General features: G+C 36.8%; 2 protein-coding genes across 2 annotated transcripts; one reads left to right on the top strand and one right to left on the bottom strand.

The window, feature by feature from the left end:
* Positions 1–395: 395 nt before the first annotated feature.
* Positions 396–26143, bottom strand: capn5a (calpain 5a). The gene is made up of 13 exons (XM_084408840.1): positions 25938–26143; positions 23275–23447; positions 18761–18892; positions 10397–10605; positions 10010–10202; positions 9364–9557; positions 7823–7900; positions 5988–6183; positions 5789–5911; positions 4136–4332; positions 3933–4054; positions 2647–2783; positions 396–714 (listed from the first exon to the last, which is right to left on the bottom strand). The coding sequence occupies exons 2-13, from the start codon at positions 23437–23439 to the stop codon at positions 532–534; spliced, it is 1929 nt and encodes a 642-aa protein (XP_084264966.1). The 5' UTR covers positions 23440–23447; positions 25938–26143; the 3' UTR covers positions 396–531.
* ompa (olfactory marker protein a) lies at positions 11182–12704 on the top strand. The gene has a single exon (XM_084409803.1). The coding sequence runs from the start codon at positions 11584–11586 to the stop codon at positions 12205–12207; it is 624 nt and encodes a 207-aa protein (XP_084265929.1). The 5' UTR covers positions 11182–11583; the 3' UTR covers positions 12208–12704.
* Positions 26144–27071: the final 928 nt, after the last annotated feature.

Below are 27071 nucleotides of genomic sequence, written 5' to 3'. Positions count from 1 at the left end.
AAATGTTTCATTTCACAAAAGCATGACAAACTTGGCACAGGTTCATAAAAAAAAAATCAACACTAGATTATGGCAAATATTTAAAGGAGAAAAATACATAAAAAGGAATGCCCTCCATATTTAAACATTTAGTGTAAACAGAGATTAAACAGAAAAAGTCCTTTACCTTATATTACTGATTGTTTGGCCAAATTATGTTATACAAATATGAAACTGAAATTCATTACTACATATCTGCACTACCTTACCTGAATAGTGGCGAGAGGAATTAGATAAATGCATATACAGCATGCTATTTCATAGTGATGGATGCATGTCCTATAATATCCGATGTATATATATATATATTTCCAAGACAAACACAATAGGAAGCACCTAATACCAGGAAATGAGAGCTTTAAGGTGTAAAAAGTGCTTGTAAACAAGTACATTTTCCTTCCAAGAAACATTCCCAAAAGAAAAAAATGACTGTAAATACATGTGTAATACAACAGATAAAGTACCACAGGAACAGCATGACCGTGAGTGACGTCAGATGTTGGTCAGGACGTCGCTGGTACTGAGGCTCACCGAGACGAGACCCGGGAGGTCATTGTTCTGCCGGTTTCCTTTGTCCCGCAGATGAAGTGTGTGAAGCTGCTGCAGGTCTGACAGGTCACCGCTCAAGGTCGCCTGACCCATGAACGAGTCCTTCAGAAGGTTCTTGTTGTAGATCTGACAGACACAACAGAAAGGTAAACAAAGACTTGAGAATAACAGGCAGATTATAGAGGAGGGAAACTCCATTCATCATGACAATAGTTATGACAATAGACAATAGTTATGTTTCCATCCATCTATTTTCATGTGAATTTTGGGATATCACAAACGCTGGATAGAAACGCCAAGATGCAAATAAATCGTAAAAATGCAGCTAAAAAAATATATGGCCTCAATTGAGGCAGATAATGTTTTTATACAATAAGACGACATGCGCATAAAATATGATGGAAACATGATTACCGAATAAATCCCTTGATGCGCATTCAAATACCCAGAATGGTCTTACACGATTGCATTCCCAAACACCAAGCATGTAAACAATATAACATGAGAGCATTTTAGGGCTGGACCCGAATATTCGTTCAGTGGGTTGGTATTTGATGTTAAATTTTGGGATTCGAATATTCGGTTTTTTTATTTGTTTTGTTTTTTTTGCACACCTGGCATCCCCCTCGAAACGGTTCTCATTCGCGCTTCAATGTTTACACTATTAAAATCTGACGAAATACAATACTCTTTTTACAATTATCTTATATAGCCTAGCCGTTTTTATAAGGATGGACAGTTGAAGGAACCCAACCTCGTTATACTTAATAAATATATTTGCTTCTTCTTAGCCTACTAAAGTGTTCCCTACAACTGGAGTATTCTCTGTCTAGAGAGTGTGCATGAGCTTGTATTTTGGGTTAAGCTGCTGTTGGAAACTTTATTCCTTCATCGAAGCAAGACCAGGAGATGTTGGGATATCGTTCAAGCAGAAGTTATTCTTTATTGAGGACTTCGCTGAGCGTTGCTGCAGTCATCCAACAATCTAACTTAGTTCTATACAGTATAGTTTTTTATACATTTACAAGGAGGAGGGACTGAAAAAGGTGGAGACAAATCCAAACAAAGCATGCAAATGTAGGGATGATTTGATTCTATCAAGTGAAAACTGGTTAGGCAGGTTATCTGGCTTGCTCAAGAGAAACAGACCCAATCAGCATAACTATTCAAATGCATATATGCTAATCCAATCAGCCTAACTATTCAACGTCTGGAGTTGGGGCTCCAAGAGCCATTAAAGACAAAAGGTGAGAAACAGGAATTGCAACTTTGCTTAGCAGAATCATTCATATTATGTACGGAAACATATTTGAAATAGATTCTTAAAATTTGTTATTCTTCACTGCGTTGCTTTGAAATTGTGGAAAATAGAATAATAGAAACAAAATGTATAAGCCTTTTTCGTTATTTAGGGCTGTGCCAGTAAACTTGACAACCACACCACCGCAGTGACCGAGTAGCACCGGCGGTGGTCCACCAAAACACCGTTTTACATGAATATTATGACGAGTGAAGCACAAAGCTTTGTTTACAAAATAAAGAATAGGTTAGCAATGTTACATCACAGCCATGGAAACATTTTGATTCATGACGAAAGAGTTGTGCGTGAGCCCATAAATTGAAGCTTTCTTAAATATTTAACTTTATTATATTATTTAAGTTACCATTATTTATTGAGATTTATTTCAATGCTTTACATGCTTTGGTGTGTTAATTGTTTCATTGACGGAAGTGCTCAAATAAACACGCGTGTCTGTTACAAAATGGGTATTTGAGCCTTGTTTATTATCATTTTTTTATTTCCCTCCTCAAAAAATGGTATTCGGACCAGCCCTATAGCATTTATTGCGCATTTATGATGTATAGGGGAAAAAAGCCACAGTGGCTTTCCCGATTGCAGCAACTTCCATTTTTCATCACATTTTTAAGTTTTGTTCTTTTAAACAGATGGGATGGAAACGGTGCTTTATTTGCAAATGTTTTATGCGATATTCCAATTTTACGCGATGGAATTTTGTGGATGGAAACAGCTACAACTGATTCCTAAAAGACTGTCACCTGAATGCAGATCGGCTTTTTCGGCTTCTTCCTGTAGAAAACAGCCTTCACGTCAAAGTCTGGGCTCTGTGTGTCTTTGTGCACCGTAGAACGAACCTTCTCTCCCTCACAGCTGATGATGACGTACGGATCAGACGCTGAAACAACAGGAAAACTCAGCCATTCAAAAACATCAAACTACTGGGTCAATTTATTCACAAATACAAGATCTGAATGCACTTATTTTCAATTATACACATGTTGGTAACTGTCTTATTAAAAGCTAAACATTTTTCAAAGAAATATAGTAGTAACAAGTAGTTTGGCATTGAGTTGTCATGTGACATGCAAATCCTGAAATAGGAAATGACATCACAGAGAACAGCTGTAGAGTCTTATGACCGTCTCAAAGTTTCTTAAAACATCAGATAATTTGATCTTTTATGGTATCTCAAGATTTGTTCGATTACAATCGCATAAATACAATAAAAGTATTTATAATAATATACATTTGATAGATTAAAGCAAGAACACTTCTATTCAAATGTTTTTTGAAAGACAAAAAAACTTTTCAGAATTATCAATTTATTTTTAAATTCTGAAAAAATATATCACAGCTTCCACAAAAAATATGAAGACTGGAGTAATGATGCTGAAAATTCAGCTTTGCATCACATAAATAAATTACAATTGAAAATATAAATCACATAGAAAACAGTTATTTAAAATTTTAATAATATTTCACAATATTACAGTTTTTACTGTATTTTTATCAAATAAATGCAGGCTTGATGAGCATAAGAGACTTCTTTAAAAAAACATTAAAACATCTTACAGACCCCAAACATTTGAATGCTAGACTAGTGTACAGTGACATGCATTTCAGTTATCAGAAAAATATTTGATTATTTTACTTGGTAGTTTTAACACAATATTTTTGAGTTATTTAAAAATGGTTGTAAATGTTTCAAAAGAATTTCAAAAGTGCTTCAAAGCAAACATGCTTGAATTTTTTTTAAAATATTTACAAGCCTTTTTTAATTTAATGTGTAAAAATGTCAAGTGCATATAATAAGAAATATGAATAATAATAAAAAATACCATACTCCTAAAAACTTGGCACAACCATTTTGAACTAGACTTTTTTTCCCCCATTTTATACAACTTAGTTGTTCTTACATGTATCATGAACATGCTTGATTTGTTCAGAACTATCATAGTTGATCTCTTTACGAAGACACTGTTATCCAGAGCATTTCTATAAGGTGTATTGTGTAAAAAAACAGAGAGAACATGACATGACTTACATCCATCTGCGTCCTGAGCCTTGAGTCCGTCTGCTCTGTGGACGTGCACCTGTGTGACCAGCTTTGGATACCCACAACACCCCGTCCAACACGTCTGGGGCGGCTCGTCTTCTGTCAGCTCCCTTAAAACCACACAATCTTCATCGATGCATTCATTATTCATAATGAAAAAAGAAAATAATGTCCAATATATTATGTATTACTTGCAGGCGGAAGGTACATCCGTGAAGATACGCAACAGGAAGTCTCCCTGCAGGTTGGGTTCAAAGGTCGTGGGAATGATGACATAGCGGCCCTCCTTCAGGTCCTTGCGCAGAAAGACGCTGCGGGAGTTAATGTAGATGGAGCTGCCCACCGTCTTCTGAATGCTGTGCATGCGGTACGTCCGGTTGAGCTCCACCTATCAGAGAACACATCTCGCTCAAACAGGTGTGCATGTGTGCATCCTCCCAATGTTTTTTCCCCATTTCTGTCACCTGATGGAGTTTGGGTTCCTTGCCAATGTCACCTTTCGGCTTGCTTAGTTAAAGTTGTTAAAGACACTTCGAATTCAGTAAAATTATCGATTTAACTGCACTGACGCTTTTGGGTGAGAACAAAACTTCGAAAACTGAATTGAGCTGAATAATGACCCTAATTTTGCAACATCAACACTGTTATTGAACAGAATCGAACATTGTTTCCATCCAAAGTTGCCAATTTAACATATGTGCAAAATTAGAATATTGCATAAAACATTTGTGAATAAAGCACCGTTTCCATCAAATGTGTTCAAGAGAACAAAATCATCACTTCCTGGGAAACTGACACAAAATATCTGTAATAAATGTTTTTTAAGTTGCTGCAGTTGGGAAAGCCACTGTGTACACTGTGTGTACATAATAATAATAATTCGTTACATTTATATAGCGCTTTTCTAGGTACTCAAAGTGCTTTACGTGGAAGGGGGAATCTCCTCAACCACCACCAATGTGCAGCATCCACCTGGATGATGCGACGGCAGCCATATTGCGCCAGAACGCCCACCACACACCAGCTTATTGGTGGAGAGGAGACAGTGATGAAGCCAATCAGTATATGGGGATGATTAGGAGGCCATGATGGACAGAGGCCAAGGGGCAAATTTGGCCAGGATGCCGGGGTTACACCCCTACTCTTTTTCGAAGGACATCCTGGGATTTTTAATGACCACAGAGAGTCAGGACCTCGGTTTAACGTCTCATCTGAAGGACGGATGTCATCATTAATTATTTACGTCTCTGTCAATAATGCAATGCAATAATCTCTGTCACGTTATCTTGCGGTTGGATGCCTGGTTTTTGGGAATGCAATCATGTGAGAGGCTTTATACCAAATCATTTTGATGACAGACTGACTCATGCATTTCAGAACGACCAAACCAACAGTTGAGATGCTGTGCGATGCGATTGGTCCGCTAATTAGGGATTTATTCAGTAATTGTGTTTCCATGACATTCATTTTTTATGCACATTTTTAAAATGTATGCGCATATTGGTGTTTCTATCCAGCGTTTTTTATGCAATATCCCAAAATGTGCATAAAATAGCTATTGAACAGACTCGAGTCGAATAATGACATTGTCTTCTGTAGAGCTGCTTATAGCTGAATTGAACTCGTTTCATAATTGATGAACTTTACAATGTTATTGAACTGAATAGATTCAACATTGCACTGACTCAACTTGAATGATGACACCAATGTCTTTTTAGAGTTGCTTTATGGCAGATTTTGAATTTGCCATTAATTCTGCTCTTTTCCGGTTTATGACTGTTATGAAGCTGCTTTGAAATAATGTGTATTTAAAGTGCTATACAAATAAAGGGGACTTGACATACTTTTTGGATATCAAAGCCGATGGCCACGTTCTCTCCTTTCCCTTCTTTGGATCGAGTTCTCTTGTCCTGCTGCTGTAGGCAGATCAAAACTTCATCCTCTGGCTTCATCACGTCAAACACGTACTGAAAAACAAAGTGACGCTCTTCAGTACACGACACATCTACACCACAAACACGCACTTATGAATGAGTGTCGCACCTGTGGGTTCTGGAGGAACGTGGCTTTGTGGTTAACGCAGCCTCCACATCGGTTCCTTAAAGGGTCGTCGTGGCGACACCAGGAGCCTCGCATCACTTCCTCATCCCAGGTCTTGTGGATGCTCAAGTACGACGTATTAATCAAGCGGCACAGAATCAGGTCTGTGAAATACTTGCAGAAATCATCAAAATCCATCCTGACGATAAAAAAAAGACCATCAATAACAAGACAATGACAATACTGAAGAGTTTTGAAGAGTTTCAGTTTGAGTCCACGAGTTGATTCTAAAATAAAAGGCTTGATTGCATACTTTACATCCATAAAATTCAGCTTTAAATCAAAGTTAAACAATATGCAGTACAGCATGCGGTTGATTACCACAGAAAATATCAACTTATCTATTTTGGAAATAAAATGAATTTAATTTAGGCAAAATTAACGTGTTAACACATGCAATTAATTTTTTCAGTTTAACAGAAAAAAATGCAAAAATGCCCATTATGTCAAGTATCCTTGTAAGCACAGTCTTAAATTAGCTGGATGAAAGTGTTAAATGAACGTCAGAGTCATGTGCGTCAGGTCTTAAAGTGACAGCAGCCTAATAAACCCACTTCTGTCTGTCATTAAAGATAATCAAAGAACAAAGGAAAAAGGAAAAAGAGAAAATAACTCACTGCTCTTGACTGAATAACTTTTGCAGCTTTAATAAGGATTAATCTATATTTAATTTATAATTTATGCAGTAAAAACTGTTGTGTTTGATAACTTTATTCAATTTCTGTATATATCCTTTCTGTTAGACCTACCTGAAAATCTTAAAGCACTGTTTACAAGGTTATATGGCTCAAAAACAATGAAAACAAGCGCAAATCAAAATCTGAACCAGTCTGACTGGGTCAACAGAAAAAAAGTCAGCCCTGATATATTGAAGGGCACAGGTAAATGTGACATTTATTACAAAGGGTTTATGTGAAGATTATTTTAAGTTCACTTAAAAACGTTCAAAGTTTAAAAGCCTAATAAAATGTTACAATTGATAGCTTTTAATTATACTGTAATGCTGAATGCTTATAATGGCTAAAATTGAGGGGGGAATTTCATATTTCAGAGAGACCATCAGTAGCAGTATTGGTATCGGTGATACTGACCTTTGTTCATAAAAAGATGCCATTAAACTGTTTTTATGTTGTTTCTACATTATTTGGAGATTAAATGTGAAATTATTACAATATAAAAAAATATTGAAAACTTTAATGTTAGGTGTGCTTAAGCCTTAATCGCGATTAATTACAGAAAAATGTGTGATTTAATAAATTAAATGGGATATTTCAACACAATAAACAATAAAATACACACTATTTTGAAAAGTATAGTCGCAAAACGTTATGCACGTTCAAATATGAATAATGCAATAAAATTAACTTTGTGTGAAAAGTTACATGCAATGCAACATGTAACGTTGTAAAAAATTTCAGTGCTCCTGTGTAAACCATGTTTACCATGTAAACCAGGTAAACCCAGTAACTTTCATATGATGCGTGCAAAGATGCCAGAACAGGAGGAAAACATTTATTTTTGCACCGAAGAATTAGTATAAGCGCTTTAACCAAATACAAGCTTCACATTTCTGCTTTTAAACCCTTTTTTAACGCTCTACTGGCAAGCTGAAAGACGCAAAATGATTTTCTGTGGTAATCGACACCATGTCACAGATGGAGCTTAAGTTGGATTTGATCAGAATATTCCTTTGTTTAACAGATTTTCTGATTGTCCTTCACAATTTTAATGCACAAAGTCCTGAAACACAGCAAAACCTGTCAAGATATTAATCTCACCAGAACTCGCCATCATCCTCCACGGTCACACCCAAACGCTCTCGCTCACCCTTACTGACTCTCTTCCACTCCTCTGAGCTACAGATTCAGAGACAAACAGAAATGGATTCAGAAAAAAAAAAAAACCTTACAGTGTGGTAATACCTATAACTCTGTAATAAAGAATAATAATAATAATAAAATTGACAAATATGCCTGCTAACAACGCATTTCACAAATGGCTCTGGTAACTGAAAATGTTTGCTTTTGCATTTTTGCTTTGATTTCGATCCCAGATTGATTTGGTGAATTTTTTTTTAATATGCATTAAAGAAAAATCCCCACACATGACATACAGGGAAAAAAAATAATATCATGGCCACAAATTAATAATTCATTACCTTGTTTAATTAATTCGTTCCCTTGTTTTAGAAACGAGGAAACAAATTAGTACAACGTGGCCACGATTTCCTGAAACGAGGGAACAAATTAATAAGTCATGGAAACAAATTCTTAATTCGTGGCTACAAAGTTGTCTGCATAGCATGTGCGGGGCTTTGTAAAATACTGTATTACAAATGTAAAAATTAGGTTTCCTTCAAATGTATATCATCAAAATGTATGATTGATTGTCCCTCCCACATAAAAATGTAATTAGTAACTCAAATTTAATGAACAATATGACTCTGTACTACATTAAAATAGAATTATTTTAATGGATTGGCAATGTAAGCATGATTAAAAAAAAGTATGGAAATACATTAATATGGAATTAAATGTATGTTGTAAGGTCCCAGCACGGTCTTTCTGTCCAACAAGTGGTTTTTGGTTGAAGACCCCTGATTTAGAGCATTCTCTCTCACATTTAAATCTGATTTTCACTCCCAAAATCTTGCAAAGTGAACATGATCAGAATAAACTCAAAGACAATTGCTGTATTTGCATGAACAAAAAATGATTTAGTGCACCTTTACAATACTGAATACGACACCTGATGTTCAGTTTGTCCTCCAGTAGGAGGCAGCATGAGCACAAAAACACACAGAGCATTTAAAACATTCACAATCGTTGGTTTGAAACAAAGCGTCTCTGTGTCAGCATATTTCCTGTTTTTTCCATTGCATCTTTTTTTTTTTTTACATGGTTGCATGTGCATTATGTATTGTGCACTATAACGTTTATACTTTAATCCTTTTTCATTTATGAAGCATGTTTTGATTTAAATAATTTCTCTTCCTAATTGTTTAAGAAATGTTAGTATTAGGCAAATGCTTTCTACCAAATGGGAAATTTGTTTAGATGATCATTTGAAGTGTTTCTAGTCGCAAATCAAACTATTTACATCAAGGAAGGCCAGGGAAAATTCCAGCTTAAAATAAGGCCAAGTTCCCTTTCCTATTGCACAAACAACGCTGACAGTTCAAATGCAGAAAACACTGTAATGAATTTAGTCTCCTGTAGTTGTGCAAATTTATGCTGGAACATCATGCAGACATGCTTAAATGTGTACCGTCTGCTTTAACTATAAACCACACACTAACAGCTTGCAGATGTTCACAAACCTGTCGCTCCAAGCTCCATTCCACTCTCTCTGACCCCACGGGTTCCTCATACGGATCATGGAGAGCTTCTCTGATTTGAAGAAGGCCAGCAGGCCGGTGCCCAGACGTACCTTACGCACGTCAGTTACAGCATACGCGTGACCTTTGACCAGGCCGCAGTCTAAACGGGCCTCCATGTCCGCCTGAGTGGTCGCCTACAGAAAAGAGAATCCGAACAGTGTGAAAACATGAGACTGGACGGCATGAAACTTGAGTTCATATTTCTAATTGCATTAAACACAAATGTGTTTGTTTTATGAGGAGTTTCAGTTTGAGCCAATGAGCTGAACTTTAATTGGCCATTGCATACTAATTAAAAAAGCTTTAAATGAAAGTTAAACTCTATGTTGAGAGTTGACACCTGTTGATTACCCATTCTGAAGAAAATAAAAATAATAAATAGAAATTGTGTTTACAGTAATGCACGTATAATGGACGTCTATGAGGCAGGATATTACAACAGAATAAACAAAATACACACTGTATTGAAAAGTATAGTCACGAAACATGCATATTCCAATATGACTAGTGCAATAAAGTGTGCTTGTGTTTATCACATTTCTTATTGCATGAAACACAAATGCATGCGACTTGACATCAAACTCACTTTAATGGAGCAGCTGATCAGGCCTCCTCTGTTGTGGACCTTCAGAACCCGCTCGAACAGCTGATGGCGGGCCTCTTCCTCCTGGTTAAACTTCCCTTCCAGCAGATCCATGGGCTCGGATACACCGCCAGTGAAATCCACCAGAGCATCACCTGTGTTGCCACCATCCAAAGCCTCATAACATCCACATAACCTGATAAATGAGGGATCAGATAAACGAACCAGTTTAGTAAAGGACATCATTGAAACATACTAATATGAAACATTTCTTATTATTATCATCATCCTCATCATCAACAACCTATATCTGATATATCCCTCCAAGTATCTGCTAGCTTCATTCAATAAGGCATTTTTCTTTCTGTTTATACTGGTCGTGGTACTTACTTGGCATAGGCTTTCTCCACCAGAGCACTCCAGAACTCATTACTGTCGTTGGAGTGGCAGTAGATGAGATTCCCGTTTGCGGTTGGCAGTCGGTCATCAACGACGACGTCCACCCATTCCCCAAAACGCCAGAACCGAAAATGAAAAATCCCAGCATAGCTCTCTGGTTTCTCCTTCTCCCATTCCTGGTCCTTCCAATCAGGAATAACCTATAAACAGCAAAATACAGTTGTTTTTTTTATAACTGGAGTCAACTTAACCTTGCACTGAAAAATATGGTGAATAAAAACCATTAAAATGCATGGATGGGTGAATTATGGGTGAATCAAATGAAAGAACATGCCCAGGTCATATTTCACTCCAAAATCAAAGAAATAAAATAAGATTTTATTTTACTGTTTTGCTTCAATAATTGTTTTGAATTATTGAATTGTTTACCCTATTTTTAAGCACTGTTATTTTACTATTATGATATAATAATTATTATTTTAGTATTCATTTATATTTAGAATTTATTTTTCAGTTTAGTTGTTTTTAGTCATTTTAGTACTTTTTTCATAGTACAGTTTAGTTTAGTACAGTTTTTCATCTAATATTTATTTTATTTTAGTTTCAATTACAGGAAACAAAATGTAATAGTTTTACTTTTAGTTATCAATAACAACACAAATTATTTAACGAAACTTAAGAATTTTGGAATTTCAGTACATTTTAAGCATATTTTTCTCCCTGCAATTCAGAATACCGTAATACTAAACTCATCTCATTCTAGACCAACAACAACAATAAACATATTATACAGTACATGAAGAATTTCTAAATCAGAGTACTTGTTATACTGCATTTGTGCTGATAAAAAAAATATTGGAATACAAAACTTATATATTTGGATTTTTGCAAAAAAAAAAAATAATAATAAAGTAAAATGTTCAGATGCATTGTTAATGACAATGTTGGGTTAATTGTAAATAAATAAATAAATAAATGCTGTTCATCCAATGTATATTTAACCTATCCACACACACACAAAAAAAGTTTTTTGAACAGCAGCAAGCATCTGTTGCCTAGTACTGCAATACGTCAAACTCTAACAGCAAGTCTCCGGTTGGTTTGCTCCTCCTCCTGCTCCCAAAACTCATCCAGAGGCTCAGAGCATGTGAGGCAGAATCAATAAAGTCCCCAACTAAATGAGGCTTTTTGCCCGTGGGGGCCACAGAAGCGGGTGGGGATGGAAAGTGAAGGTTGAAAGAGGAGAGAGTTTATTCAGTCGCACACAGACACAAGCCACGAGCAGACGGCTCCTTCCTCAACTTGAAGACTATCGGGTCATGGGTTCGGAAATGGAGCTGAACTTCACCGAGGACCTGCAGCTGACGGAGGTGATGCGTTTGAGGGTGCAGTCGCTGCAGCAGAGGGGTCAGAAGAGGCAGGACGGCGAGAGGCTTCTCCTGCCGTACGAGTCCGTCTACCGGCTGGACTTCAGCGAGCAGGAGTTGACCTTCTCCCACTGGAACGTGACCCTGCAAGGAACGGGCCGTTTCACAGTCACCGGCATCTGCCAGCTCTGGACGCCCGACCTGACCAACCTGATGACCAGGCAGCTGCTGGAGCCCATCGGCCAATTCTGGAGGAACGCCGGAGATCCTGACGATCTGCCCATCAAATGCCTGGAGGCGGACATCCAGGAGTTCGGAGAGAGGATAGCCGAGCTGGCGAAGGTGCGGAAAGTGATGTATTTCCTATTCGCCTATAAGGAGGGAGCGACGAAAGAGAAAATCTCTTGCTCTTTGACCTTCAACAAAAACAAGTGACAGATCGAATCCTAAAACCGCAGACAGGTTAGATGCTCTATGTAATGGTCAGTCAAAACCTTTTTCTTTTACCAATCAAGGAAAGCCCTTTGTGTTAAAAAAACAACAAAAAAAACATACAATTTCTTTAGCTCTTGTCTTCTGTAGTTTCCTGAACTTCATGATGGTTTCATTAACCTGCCGTCCAGAAAAATGTAGTAAGATTGTTTGTATGCAGAAAGCTATTGCTGGATGATTTTGTCTGGTGCACATGTAAACCAATGCCAGTATGATGCTTATAGAGCGAATTTACAGTCAAATAAATTGTGTTGTCAATCATTCTGTTTCTGTATGTGAATGTTTTGTTGATATGGTGAAGGCATCTGACTGGAAGGTCAACTGAGACAGACTCGGCCAGTGTCCGTCACTAACCACCACACAACTGGATCAATATCGGCATTCAATCAATGTGCCCAGCCTTCAGGCAAATGCCACACATTAGTTCTAGGAAGTCTGACTCATTTCCATGAACGGGCTCTTTTTAACAGTTTGTTTCAATGAACCGGTTCAACAAGCCAATTCTTCAGTCCTTTACGTCATCAAGTGTTTCCGTTGACATTTTGTTTGACAACTGAAAGGATAGTGAGTTGTATAAGAATCAAACTAGTTCAGTTCAATTTGTGAACTGTTCATTGAAAGAATCCAGCAAAATAACGGTTCTCACTTCTCACACATACAACCTCCAAAATGTTCTCTGTGTGCTATGAAATAAGGCAACTAAATGTTAGGCTAATCATTTAAATGTGCCTGTCAAAGAAATAATGTTAATATGTCAACGTAAATTTCTCACAATCTTTGAAAACTTTTCCCCCCAGGTGTGAACATCTATAGCTCTGTTCCAAATAATGGTTAAAATATATATATTTTTGATATATATCATGTCAGCGCATTCTAGGGTTTCCCGCACTGTGAAGAGTACATGTGACTTTGGCAAATATCTTAAAAGGAAGCCACAAAAAAAGCCTACCTAAAGTGACTCACGCTTTATTTTAAAGTGAAATAGTTACACGTTACTACATGTACTTACTATGGTAATAACCGTGAATTATACATAATTACAAATAGCCTAACTAACCCTAAACCAAACCCTAACCTTAACCGTAACTCTACAAGTATGTAGTTAATATTACTCTATTTCTAAGTACAACTATTTCACCTTAAAATAAAGTGTGACCTCAAATCCCAATTGATTCCAATAGAGCGTTAAAGGGATAGTTCACCCAAAAATGACCAAACTGTTGATGGGCCCCACTGACTTATTTTTTTCCCATACTATGGAAGTCAATGAGGCTCATCAACTGTTTGGTTACCAACATTCTTCAAAATATCTTCTTTTGTGTTTAGCAGAAGAAAGTAATACAGGTTTGAAACAACTTGAGGGTGAGTAAATGACAGAATTAAAAAATGTATGGGTGAACTATCCCCAAGTTAGCATTTTGCTAATAATTATAACAACAATAATAACAATAATAATAATAATAATTTATTACATTTATTTAGCGCTTTTCTCTGCACTCAAAGCGCTTTACATATGGAAGGGGAAATGTCCTCAACCACCACCAATGTGCAGCATCCACCTGGATGATGCGAAGGCAGCCATATTGCGCCACACCACAGACCAGCTTATTGGTGAAGAGGAGACAGAGTGATGAAGCCAATGAGTATATATGGGGATGATTAGGAGGCCATGATGATGGACAGAGGACAATGGGCAAATTTGGCCCTACTCTTTTTCGAAGAACATCCTGGGATTTATTGCGACCACAGTGAGTCAGGACCTCGGTTTAACGTCTCATCCGAAGGACGTGCTTTTTGACAGTTTAGTGTCTACGTCACTATACTGGGGCGTTAGAACCCACACAGACCACAGGGTGAGCACCCCCTACTGGCCTCTCTAACACCTCTTCAAGCAGCAACCTAGTTTTTCCAGGAGTCTCCCATCCAGATACTAACCAGGCTAAATCCAGCTTAGCTTCAGTGGGCAACCAGGCTACAGGGTGAAATGGCTGCTGGCAAGATAACTATGCAACACTCTAAGAAGAATAAAAATAGACAGCAAAAACAAACCATTTTAATAGGACAGTTTTATTGATATTTCACGCAGTACTAAACAGGTTTTTTATTGTTAACTAAAACTATTATAAACATTTTTGTTAATGAAATAAATCTGAAAACATGAAACATTAGAAACGCTGCCTTGGCAACTAACCAGAATAAGCATAAGTTGAACCATAACAATACTAACTGGAAATAAATAAAAACTAAAAGTAAAATAAAACTACAGTGGAAATAAAATTAAAGTAGTAATATTTTTAAAAAAATAACAAAAGTGCATTAAAAATGGCTAAAATTAAAGGAGAACTCCGGTCAATTTTAACATTGAGCTCATTTTTTTGTACATTTGGAGTGCTGTCAGTACAGAGAACAACGACAAAAATCGGTGTTTCCTACACCGTGTTATCCTCTTTTTAAAATTTGCACCCTGTTGACTTCAATGGGGCAAGTTTTAAACCTGCTTTTAGGCTCTTAACATCCTTGATGTGTCATTACAAGTGCACAGGTCAGGTCAAAGTAGTTGATTGTCGAGTTCACGCGCATAGGTTTAGTACCTATGATCACGCGCGTGAACTCGACAATCGACTACTGTGGACTTCGACCGAAAACAGGATGTAAATACAGGTATTTGCGCTGGCTGAATAAACATAATTTTTATTCATATCTTTCACATCTACTGCAGTCAGATTAACCCGCGTTCACCCCGAAGGAATCACTCACATGACCTGTGCACTTGTAATGACACATCAAGGATGTTAAGAGGCTAAAAGCAGGTTTAAAACTTGCCCCATTGAAGTCAACAGGGTGCAACCGATTTTTGTCGTTGTTCTCTGTACTGACAGCACTCCAAATGTACAAAAAAATCTCCCGGAGTTCTCCTTTGAAAGTTTGAAAATAAACAAACAAAAAAAAATACAATTTTAAGAAAACTATAATAATAGTATATAAATAATACTAAAATAACAGTGGTACTGAAAAAGTATCAAGTAAAAAGTCAACAATTCTTTTATTTAATTAGCAATGGGTTCTGGGATTGTTTTCTCTATTAAGCAGAGATGTGATGCTGCCTTAGAATATGGTCAAAAGGAGATCTTAAATTGCAACATAAGGTCACCGCGTACCTAACTTCAGCACCTTTATATGCCTAGGTAGGCAGTTCACTAGGTATGAGTGTGTGGCCAGATGAGATCTATGAGTGTGTGTCTGATGGGGCTCTTCAGGGGAACCGCAGAAAGAGTTAGCGGACAGTAATTAGACCTCAGGAGGAAACAACTTGTCTAGCAGAGACAGAACGCACAACAAGGAGGGATTCTAGTGCTCAGCGTACTGTATCCGTGTAAGGTGCATTACTGCAAGCGCTGCGGTGTGACAGCGACAGGCAGGACGTCCCATGAGGCTCTTTAATGAGAATTACGTGGAGCGACACCGACGGATGACGTACGACTGTAAGCTCTTGAGTAAACGGAAGTACTTTAAAAAAAACTTTTTCCAAGCATTTGGATCTGGAAAACTGTAACGCAAGGAAACAAACAAGTCATCTCGTGGGATCTGATGTTTGTCCACGACTGTGCATCGTGTGTGGACACAAATGAAAATAGAGCAAGCCAAGGTGATAACCCCAAGTCTCCAATTAGTCACAAGCCATCAATGCGATCTCATTCAATCTAAGCAAGACTCGTCCTAATAATGCATCATTTTCTCAGTAAGCACATCCCATGGCTCAATTTGTAAGGATTACAGTGTACCTGCAGACACCGTGTAATGAGGAAAGATCACATTATGTGAGAAATGATGACCTTACATTATAGAGGAGTCACCGGAACACTGTAAATAAAACATAAAACAAGTTTCATAAAACGCAAACAAACATGACATTTATTACTTGTTAGGGCTGCACAATACTGGAAAAAAAAATGCGATATGCGATACGATAATGCTTAAAGTGTGTAAAATAAACTTAAATTATCTTTAAAATATATTTAAAATTATATAACCTACATAAGTGTTTCACATTCTTTTTGTGACAAGAAAACATCCCTACAACTTCTGAAAGTGAACAGCAGTGTTTTACTGTAGCATAGGAAGTGTTATTTTAACATCAGTGTAAACCACGGGGTTTAGGGTTTCAGGTAGGCCAACATTAGGTTTATTTAACAACAGAAACTGAATAATCAAATGTAAAAAAAAAAAAAAAAAAAAAAAAACTGCTTAGTTTTCACTGTATGAATTAAATATATACTGATTCTTATTAAAGCTACAAAAGTTATTCAGCCAAGAGCTGTGAGTGATTTTCTCTTTGTCTTTTGTTCATGACCCCAGTTATTGCAAGCTGTTGCGATATGTATATTGCGATATATACATATGTGATATTTCGATAATTTCGATATATTGTGCAACCCTACTTGTTAGACAGACAAACGTTAAAAAAACTGTGCCATTCTAACATTGCATTCACGCCATGTCTGATCGTTTTGTTAATATTGCAAAAATGGCTTGTGAAACTTTTGGAAGCATCAGTAAAAATGTGTTAAAAACTACCACGGTGTTGTTAATGTTAACTAAAACTCAAACTCAAACTAATAAAAATCAAAAAGGCTGCAATAAAATATAAATATTAGATTAAAATATTTAGAAATGTTGCCTTGGCAACTAACTGAAATTAAGTATGAACTAAAATTACTAAAACTGGTTACAAAAATAAATTTAAGCTAAATAGAAAGCTTAAAAAACTAAACAAATCAACTAAAACTTAAAATTAAATTAAAATGAAACTGACATTTTTTAAATAAATGCTAATTATAATCAAAATGTTAATAAATACAATAATAGAATATTTCTCTTCTCTTTTCAGCCCTTAGCAAACACTTGGACGGGATTTATCCCAGAGCCAATATGCTGCTGTAGGTGCCGCTGACTCACGGAAATGTTGTACAATGGTTTTCTAGTCTTGGCGGTTAAGGGCTTTATATTTGGCATCAGGGAGGCAGAGTCGTTTGTTTTTAAGGTCAGCCTTGATCTGTTTTGTCCAGGTTTTCTTGGGCGCCATTTATTGAACCTTCCAGTTCGCAGGCCGCTGCCACCATAGTCATCGGTAGACGTCGTTCATTCATTCGGCATACGTGACCGAACCACAGCACCCTGCGCTTTTGGATTTCTTCGTCGACTGTTGGCTGATTCCCACACCTCAGTCTGATGGTGTCATGTCGAAGCCGGTCAGAATACTAGACACCTAGTATTCATCGCAGACAACACATTTGGAACATTAAATCTGCTTTTAGCAGCGTCCATGTTTCAGATCCCTATAATAATACCGGTATGATAAGAATTTTTATTTTGACCACGACATTATGCTTCCTCCATAAGCACCATTCGACCATAATCTAGACCAATTCTGCTGTGGACAGTCAGAGAATTGGCCCACTTTGAGCACTGGCATAGGCTCTATATAACTCATATGATATTTCCCACATCTTCTGACTAGTATATCCTGCTTATCAGTGAACTCATTCTTACAAGAGGGAATATTAACTTGCATGGACATTTAACCTATTCATTAACCAAACTAATGATAAGGAGGTGGGCGTTGAGATGAACTGCTGATATCGACGATTACAGAGCAGTTGTTCAAATCCTTAAAAACATATCACAGTAACCATCAATCCAGACAAAATACCATACACTCTTAAAAATAAAGTTTGTTTTTTGCATCTACGATTCCATGAAGAACCTTTCACATTTTCCATTCCACAAAAGGTCCTCTATAGTGGAAAAGGTCCTTTAAATTATTATGTTCTTCACACTTGGTTCTTTTAAGAACCGTTCCCTGAAAGGTTTATGGGGAACCAAAAATGTTTTTTCAATGGCATCGCTGCAAAAACCCACCCTTGTGGAACCTTTAGTTTTAAGCGTATAGTTACAAACAATCATTCAGAATAGCAAAGTGTAAGCTGAATGGCCATAATAATTCATTAGTCCCATCTGCACTAAATAGCAACAAGATTTGATTATCTTTGTCATGTATGTATATATACACACATGCAGTTAAGCCTGAAACAACATTTTCTATGGTACAATAAAGTATACTGTACCTCACCTTACCTTATCTTAGTTTTAGTTCAAATAAATGTGGTTAATTGGTATTAGCGATCACTGTCATCAAAACAAGAAATTCAAATAAATAAACATTCTGCAAGGGTTCTTGCATTCTGTCAGTGCTATAGTTTGAATGTATCCGGATTTAGCAGGCTCTTTTATCCAAAGCGACTTACATTGCTTTCAAGATATACATTTGATCAATTCATGCATTCTCCAGGAATCAAACCCGTGACCTTGGCGTTGCTGACTAACAATATTTCAATATCTCACACTACATTTTAAGACACCATGTCAAGTTAAAAGAGATTGGTAACTATGGTATTCAGGCATGTTTTTAGTATGGGAACAATAAACATGAACTCACCTTCTGCCACAGAGCTTCTCTGGAGGCTAGACTGGAACACGCTGCCACAAACCAGCAGTTTCCCAGCTGCCCCTGGTGCAGGTCATGGGCACTAATTCCATTCACAAACAAGTGTGGGTCTTCACAGAGTTCCTGTTATAGAGAGACAAAGAGATTCCCATGATTCAGTGCTACAACAGAGTCCAGTTACAGAAGGTCCACAGCCGCAGGGCAGCGTGTTTTTATTAAATAAGAAAACCGAGCACCTGTAATTCAACCAGCCATGTTTTTCTGTTCTTGGTTGACCTGTTTAGTGTCACTGAGGCACAACAACTTTGAGTACTGCTGAAATGGCATTCCGTTCATCCTAAGACTAACTAACTACACCCACTTATAAGATTAGTTTAAGGTTAGTTTTTTTTTCCTGAAACGCAAAAAACAAGTTGAAGCTTCATTTATCTAAAGGTGTTGAAGGAGAAACTTTAAAGGGATAGTTCAACCAAAAATGAAAATTCAGTCATCATTTACTCACGCTCAAGTTGTTCCAAACCTATATGAATTAATTTATTCTGCTGAGCACAAAAAATATATATATTTTGAAGTATGTTGGTAACCAAACAGTCGATATGCCCTATTGACTTCCATACTAGTATGGAAAAAAATATATACTCTGAAAGTCAATAGGGTCCATCAACTGTTTAGTTACTGACATTCTTATATTCAAAATATTCATACAGGTTTGGATTCGGAACAACTTGAGGGTGAGTAAATGATGACAGAATTTCCATTTTTGGGTTCCCTACGATTTTCCACTAGTTATTACAATGGTAATATTTTATTGGTGTTTATATTATGTGCCTAATATATGCCTAAACAAATAATCATTATAATAAATATGACTATTATATTATTATGCTATTTATACATATAAACACAATATAATTTTTTGCCCCTTTTTGTGTAGCCCTATAAACAACAAACATAGCGAATCTGAAGCTCTAATAAATGCATTTTAAACTCCAATTGCATAAATAAATAAACATAAAATAAATAGCATAAAACAGAGAGAAGCATTCTTTCTCCCTTCCCGACTTAACAGAACAGATAGTATTATTTCAGATGCTAAAGAAAACAACAGCTGCAGTGAGGAAGAGCTGCTTCATGTGACATTCATGAGTGAAGGTCTGTATTCGCCACCGGCTGCTTCGATAAACGGTATAAACGGTGCACAGGAGGTCTTCAGTGGACGGATGATTGTATTGCACTTGTTCAACTGCATTGCACTCACATGCCCGAACAGAACACCGTAATTCATGATGGACGGTGAAAAAGGGAGTGTCCTGAAGCAATGCTCCCTAAACGCAAACACACTGCTCTGTGTGTGTGACCGACTGTTTAGTGGTATTTGCAACTGCTCATTCTTAGCATTAAACTTTGAGGCGTAACGTTTGTATTTCTGACATGAATGATTCCTCAAATCATGCGCTTTGCTGAGGAGAGTCACTGTTACTTTACTAAGTCATCAGAAGCACCATTTTCACCTGGAGGATGATAAAACGGGTAGAAAAAAACAATAAATCACATATGAACCAGAGCCAAATCTACAGATCAAAATCAGTGAGCAAACAAGGTTACATTAGCCGCTCACTAGCTAAAACAACCTTTAAGCTTGTCTAACATTGACAATCCATTCAGTGGATTACTTAAAACCTCATGCATATTTAACTAGTTAATGGAATGCCAAAAGGACTTTTCCCACAGCCTTTAATGGACTGGGTTTTTTAGGCTTGTTTTTGTGTGATGAGCTTTAGCTAACTGCTGCTGTGAAGACACTGAAAACAGTAGGGAAGGTAAGAAAAAAAGACATTTCATATAGTACTATTAAGAAATTAAGCCAAATTTATCTTAAAGACCTTTTATTTATAGGCTTTTGCTTAAATTGTGCTTATCTATGAATTACTGAGCAAGTTGGTTATAGTTGCTTAAGTTTGTGAATTGATAATATGCACTACCGTTAAAAATTTGGGGTTAGTACGATTTTTTTTTTCTGGAAAGACATTAATGCTTTTATTCAGCAAGGAAGTATTAAATTGACCAAAAGTGACAGTAAATACATTTATAAAGTTACAAAAGAATTCTGTTTAAAAAAATATATATATTCAGAAAATTCAGCTTTGCATCAAAGGAATAAATTACATTTGAAAATATATTCAAACACAAAACAGTTATTGTTATAATATTATAATATAATTTCACAGTATTACTGACTTTTTGATCAAATAAATGCAGCCTTGGTGAGCAGAAGAGAGATCTTTCAAAAAAATCTCACTGACCCCAAACTTGAATGGTAGCGTACTAAATATTGCACATAAAAACAGATTTTTATCAACGACTTTAACCCACCCATTTCTGGCACTGTTTATCTACATACATCCTGGTTCAGATTTATTTATATGCTGAAAAAACAGATTGATTTATCACACAGCATGACAGCTACAGGAAATTATTCCTGTACACAAACCTTTACTCAGGCACATTTCGAAACAATAACCATTATAATCTTTGGCTAAATATAATATTCACAACAGAGTCGAGCAGGGGACTGCATGTAGAGGTTATTGTTTTAACTACAAACACATTAATCTGGCATCAGTTTAAATGCGTAAGTTACAAGTGGTGTACAGTTACACAAGATCTACGGCCAGAAGAGCCACACCTTCCATAAGCACAGAGCTCAAATATGATTAATGACTACATCCAGGTTATTTAGGAGACAGGTTTAATCTAAGCAGCCATAACTGATTAAAGTGTATTAAGAGTTACTAAAGGCCACTAATTATCAAGTCTTTCGATACATTCCTTAGTAATTAGTGTTGTTTGCTAACTATTCCTTTTGTAATACTTGAAGCAAGGGATTTCGATGAAGCCCCTCCTTCTGAAATACGAAATGTGCTGTGATTGGTAAGCTGGCCCAGTGTTTTGTGATTGGCAGTTGTTCGGGAAATGTCCTGCCCCTCCATAACTGCGAGTTCTTCTCTAGTGTAAATATAAAAAACTAAGGATGGCGTCAATTTCAAACCAATTCGAGCACGATTCAGATCCTGACAATGTTAACGATCAAGAGGACAGTGCAGAACGATTTTCACAGGACGTTTCAGAGTGGTATGTTTGTAATTTTTTTTTTAATACATTATAGATACGATGTTATCCACCATTTAACGTTGATATTTGTCGAAAAACGAAGGTAATACAAACAGTAATCGATTGCAAAATCATGGCTAATTTTCCTAAGGAGCAGTGAACAGCCTTACAAAAGCAAGAGCTTACAAAAGCAACAGAAAACAAGCTGTTCTCCATAAAATGTGCAGCGCACAGATAAACTCTTGGGTTTTAATGTTCAGGAACAGCGTTTAAAATAAATTAACCACTCTACGTTCTTCAGCCTTAAGAAGGTCAAACAAATGAGTTTTGGAAATGTGGAAAAAACAGTGTCTCTGTCTTCTCTAATGCCGAGTTCACACTGCACGATTTTAAGCCTGATTTTCGCTCGCCGACAGGTTTTAGGAGATCGCGTGATCAAAATGTCAAAAACGCCTCGACCCCTTAGGGTTAATTAATTATCATCGCCAGAAATCATAGGCAAATCGGTGGTCGTTCACATGAGTGACAATCACGCAGTGTGGATTATCAAAGATGCGATCTGAAAGAATCACCGGTGATTCAAAATCCTGCTGTGTGAATGTGTTCTGACTGAAAACTACATCGGCGATAACCTACAGCCAATGAGAGAGCAAGATACAGGACCACGGGATGTTTGGGGAGGAGTTATAGACCATAATATCAGTATTTTAATAGATATATTTACAATTATATCAAACAGAAACAAAGCACAATTTATATTTGCTTGACCAGCAGCAACAGCAGCACATTGCAAAATTATTTATTTACCCCCAACTCTCTTTGCAGAACACACAATCCTTGCTCTCCTCATCTCCCCAACCATTTCCTCCTGCATGATCTGTTTTTTTTTTTTTTTACCGCAAATCTTCTTGCAGGCTATCATTTTTAATAACTATTTCAGTCTTATCACTTCTCGCGTGTGTTTGGTTGTGAAAGGTAGTTTGCGGACCAGACAGAAGTTGTTGGCGATTCTTTCTTTTGCAAAGTCATGCAGTGTGAAACCTCCTGTCGCCGATCCATCGTGCAGTGTGAACACAGCAGCAACTGAATGTTACCCCAGATAGTCACGCAGTGTGAAAAGAACAGTGACCCGACTACTTTGAAAATCATGCAGTGTGAACTCGGCATAGGCCTCGTCCCTTTTTTGTGCATTCTGTGGGCGGGGATTATTTAAAAACAAAAACATTGTGACTTCATAAGATCCGGAAAAATCATGTTGCAGTCGAAACGCGCCATTCATTGTAGTTCTTGAAAAGGGGATTCTGTTAAATAAAATATCTCCCTTTGGAGATATAAAACGCCTTTATTCAATCATGGCTTAGGCATTTAAAAACAGGTAACAAGGTTCTTTATACCTTTGGTCTCTTCCAGGTGACTTTTCCAATGCGGTTTCCATGATAGAAGAGCGACTGGTCCACCGGGAGGAAGAGTGGGTCTTCAAACAGAGTCCTGTTCTGCTGGCACTGTTTCCTCAGGGCTGAAAACTGCTGCCCTTCAAACGGCTTCACTGACGAGAACATCCTGCAATCTGGAACGACACACAGACACAAGATCAGAATTCAGGAATGTTCTGACGGCGCTGGGATTACTTTACTGCAATATCTTCTACATTTGCCTGTTTTCAGAGGACATAGGGTAGTCATTCAGAACAAGAACCGAGTTATGAGTGTCATTTATAAAACATCCCATAAGGCTAATGTAGAAACACTGTTCTGGATGCGTTTCTCTGGTGTGAATAACATTCAACACAGTTTGACTTTTGAATTTTGTGTAAAAGACAATAATATGGGTTTATGGCATATATATCACCATACTTTCCCCAGTGTATTAATCACAGTACAAGACAATTGTTTTGTATTACAAGTTTTCTGATTTGTTATGTTTAAATATGCAAATGAGCTAATCTAATTAAATACTCAATTGCATAAATGTCCAGCATAGAAATCTGAACACTGGATAAAGCCAAGTACAAAATTCATTTTGACGACATATTAAAATTAGAGTTTTTTTTTTTTTAAATCACTCTATAAATCAGAAAATACTTTCAGAAAAGAAGAATAAATCATGTTTTTAGGAATAAAATGTTAAATATATATCAGGTGAATGTTACATGAACAAACCCTTCAGAGTATAAATAGAAATATACCTGTAAAGTATGGTGTATGTTAAGCTGCTGAAGTAGAGATTTCGGTCTCAAAAATTACGGCCATTAAATATATGGGTTAAATGAAATCTACAAATGCAAATAGATCAAGTGTAATAAAACAAACACTTAAATGTGTATTTTGGATGTTTTCCTTCCACTATTCTGAAAGAAGACATGTTATGGAAGAGAAATCTCAGGCCTCTGGGTTTGCCCTGTAGTGTCTCGCCTCAAGAATATGGGTTTGGAATGACATGGCAGGAACTATTCCTAATGTAAAACTGTTTAACATTCATGCAGAATAATGATCAGTCACATGATCAGTGAAACATGAGTCAGTGTCACACTGTCAAACCAGAACAGCCAAAAAGGGAAAAAAAAATGTTTGCTAAACACTATTGGCCCCTCCTTTAGTTTACTGTATGGTTCTGCTTTTTATCACTCAGGGGTAGTCCTGCAGGATCTGCAAACACTCACATCACCACACAGCCGTAAAACTATTACACACAACTGTGAGAGAGGAAAGATCGATACGAAGCACAGATTAATCTGTTTAAGACGCCACACACCCATCCAGACTGGAACCACATCATCCAATTGACAGCACAAATGATCCTAGTTTCTGAAGACAAACACAATATAAATCCCTTTCACAACACATGGCTCTTCATTCTCAACTATCAGGATCATGAGAATGAGTCAGCGATGGTGTGTTTTTAAAGAGGGTGTGTCTTCAACTGGTGACATATTTATTTGGGCAGTTTGAAAGGCCTCAGAAAGTATCTGGACACTTAAAATGTGGCAGTTTCACTGCATTAAAAAATATCATATCAAATTATGTTATCTTGCTCTAATGCTACAGGATCTTTTCTCTTAATATTTCAAGATGAACATTTACTGGTAAATCATGTTCAATCGTGAAAATCAAATATGATCCATCAGGCTTCCGAGGAACGTTTATTTGTCCATCTCTCAATCATATTGCATTGCATTGCATTATATGTTTTGCCCCCACAATAAAAACTACAGATAAAACTAAGCATTTACATATCATCTTAAGACATATTATTGGGAGATATAGAGTGCCAAGTTGACAACTGATATTTATATGCATTCTCATATCAAATTATATGCATTCATCTTACTTTCATCAGAATCTCCTCTTACGTTTTGGCCTTCAGCAAATCAGCAACTGCACCAAAATGCATATTTTTGCTCAGTCTGGGCCTCTGAATAAAACTGAGGTGTTTTTCCCCTCCATATTCTTACTATCAATACTATATGAGCCGTAAAAGCCTGATGTGTCAAATACGATAAAAACACATAGACCCATTGTAACTTTAACTTTTTGTGAATAACTGAACATGACTGAACATGCATAAACAACTCATTGTTAGAGGGACAATGTTTTTTTGTAAAAGTTTGGAATGTAACATTTTCAGTAGAGAAAATTTAATACAATGTTACGAAAAACTAAATCAAGGTTCCCATAATTTTGCCAAATGTTAGGGATTATTGCATACATTATTAATAATATGATAAATATTTTATAGAGATTAATGAGTTTTTCAAGCCAGCAAATCACAAAATAATTCATATTGTTATGAACATAGAACCCTGACAAATGTATCAAAATAGCAAGTTCATTTCCAGACAGTTTCGGTGTACCTCCCCCCTTTTCAACATTCCACACACATGCAAACAAACTCAAAACATGTCACAACAAAAGCACTAAAAGAAGTGGAAAAACACAGCAAGTTAGATGTGTAGCCACTTGAACACCCCCCAAAAAGTGACAAATTTGAAAAGAAAAAGGACAAATTTCAGTAAACATGAGCCCGTAATGTTGCAAGAACCTTAAATTCCTTAAATTACCTGCAAAACTCTTCGTGTTTTCCCCAGCTGGTTGAGGATATTCAAATGAGGAATGAACAGATGCTTCTTTTAATTTACTAATTCATATGCACAGATGAAAGACATTCACAGTTCAGAGCCAGTTTTCTCCTCTAACCTCCAGAGACTGTAACCCACTGGACTGTGTTTTTCTGTATCTATTTCCTCGTGTCTTTCATGTTCTCTGTGGTCTGGGTGAGGGAGGGGCCTTCGTTGCGGGTGTTTCTGCAACTCATCCGCATTTATCAGAGGGGAAACAGGGTGAAAAGGGGTTATCGTATCGAGCCACATAATCAAACTTTTCTGAAAGAAGATTGCCTTTTACTCTCTGTTTCGAGTTTCACTTTAATATAGCCAGTTAATATATCCATCTAAGCAAAGAAAGACGACAAATGAAAGAAACACAAAACAAAACAGTTTCGCAAACCATGGTGACTTTACATTTACTGCTGCCACCTTGTGGCAAAACGCTGTAACGTTTAATGAGGATTGCTGTGCAAAAAATCAAAACAAGCAGGTGGAATTGCGATTGAATTGCTGTGAAATTCAGTTAAAATAGGTTCTGCAGCGTGAACGTTTTTATTCAATTTATTTGGATGCATAATTATATTGCTTTAAAATAAAATAAAATCGAAAATCGCTGCTGACGTAGGGTGTTGTCACGTGATGTCTGTTACTTTTCTCAGCGCGAGTCACTATGGACCAATACTTAAACTTGGCGGGCAACGTGATCTGCCACATCCATACAAGAACAGCAAACGAACCCTGAAAATAAAGTTGAATTAAAGAATGTCTTCAATTGCTGGCTACAAAGAAATCTAACTCTATGGTCGTGTCTTGATATCTACAGCTGAAGGCATTTCTAGGATTGTTTACCCAGCTTTGTCCTTATATGTCAACCCGAAAACCTGCTCATCTATCGACTCCATACTATTTAAATTATTGTGGAAAAATAAAACTGAATATGTTAAAAGGAAGACTCTGATAAGAAATACTTTGGAGGGAGGTGTGAATGCTTTGGACTTCAGTAGCCTAGCCTACTCTCAATCAGGTTTTCAAAATCGGCTGGATTAAACGCTGCCTGAATGCTGACTCTAATTTGTTATGGTTTTACAT

Source organism: Rutilus rutilus (genome assembly GCF_951802725.1).
Source record: "Rutilus rutilus genome assembly, chromosome: 5".
Lineage (NCBI taxonomy): Eukaryota > Metazoa > Chordata > Actinopteri > Cypriniformes > Leuciscidae > Rutilus > Rutilus rutilus.
This window is presented reverse-complemented; position numbering and strand designations above follow the sequence as displayed.

Excerpts from the sequence above, each read along its gene's own strand:
- capn5a (XM_084408840.1), bottom strand. The coding sequence starts at position 23,439 with ATGTTCTCGTCAGTGAAGCCGTTTGAAGGGCAGCAGTTTTCAGCCCTG. Across the intron at positions 4,333-5,788 it reads TCGGCTTTGATATCCAAAAA|GTGGAGCTCAACCGGACGTA; the intron begins GTATGTCAAGTC and ends GTTCTCTGATAG. Across the intron at positions 715-2,646 it reads AAAAGCCGATCTGCATTCAG|ATCTACAACAAGAACCTTCT; the intron begins GTGACAGTCTTT and ends TGTGTCTGTCAG.
- ompa (XM_084409803.1), top strand. The coding sequence starts at position 11,584 with ATGAGGCTTTTTGCCCGTGGGGGCCACAGAAGCGGGTGGGGATGGAAA.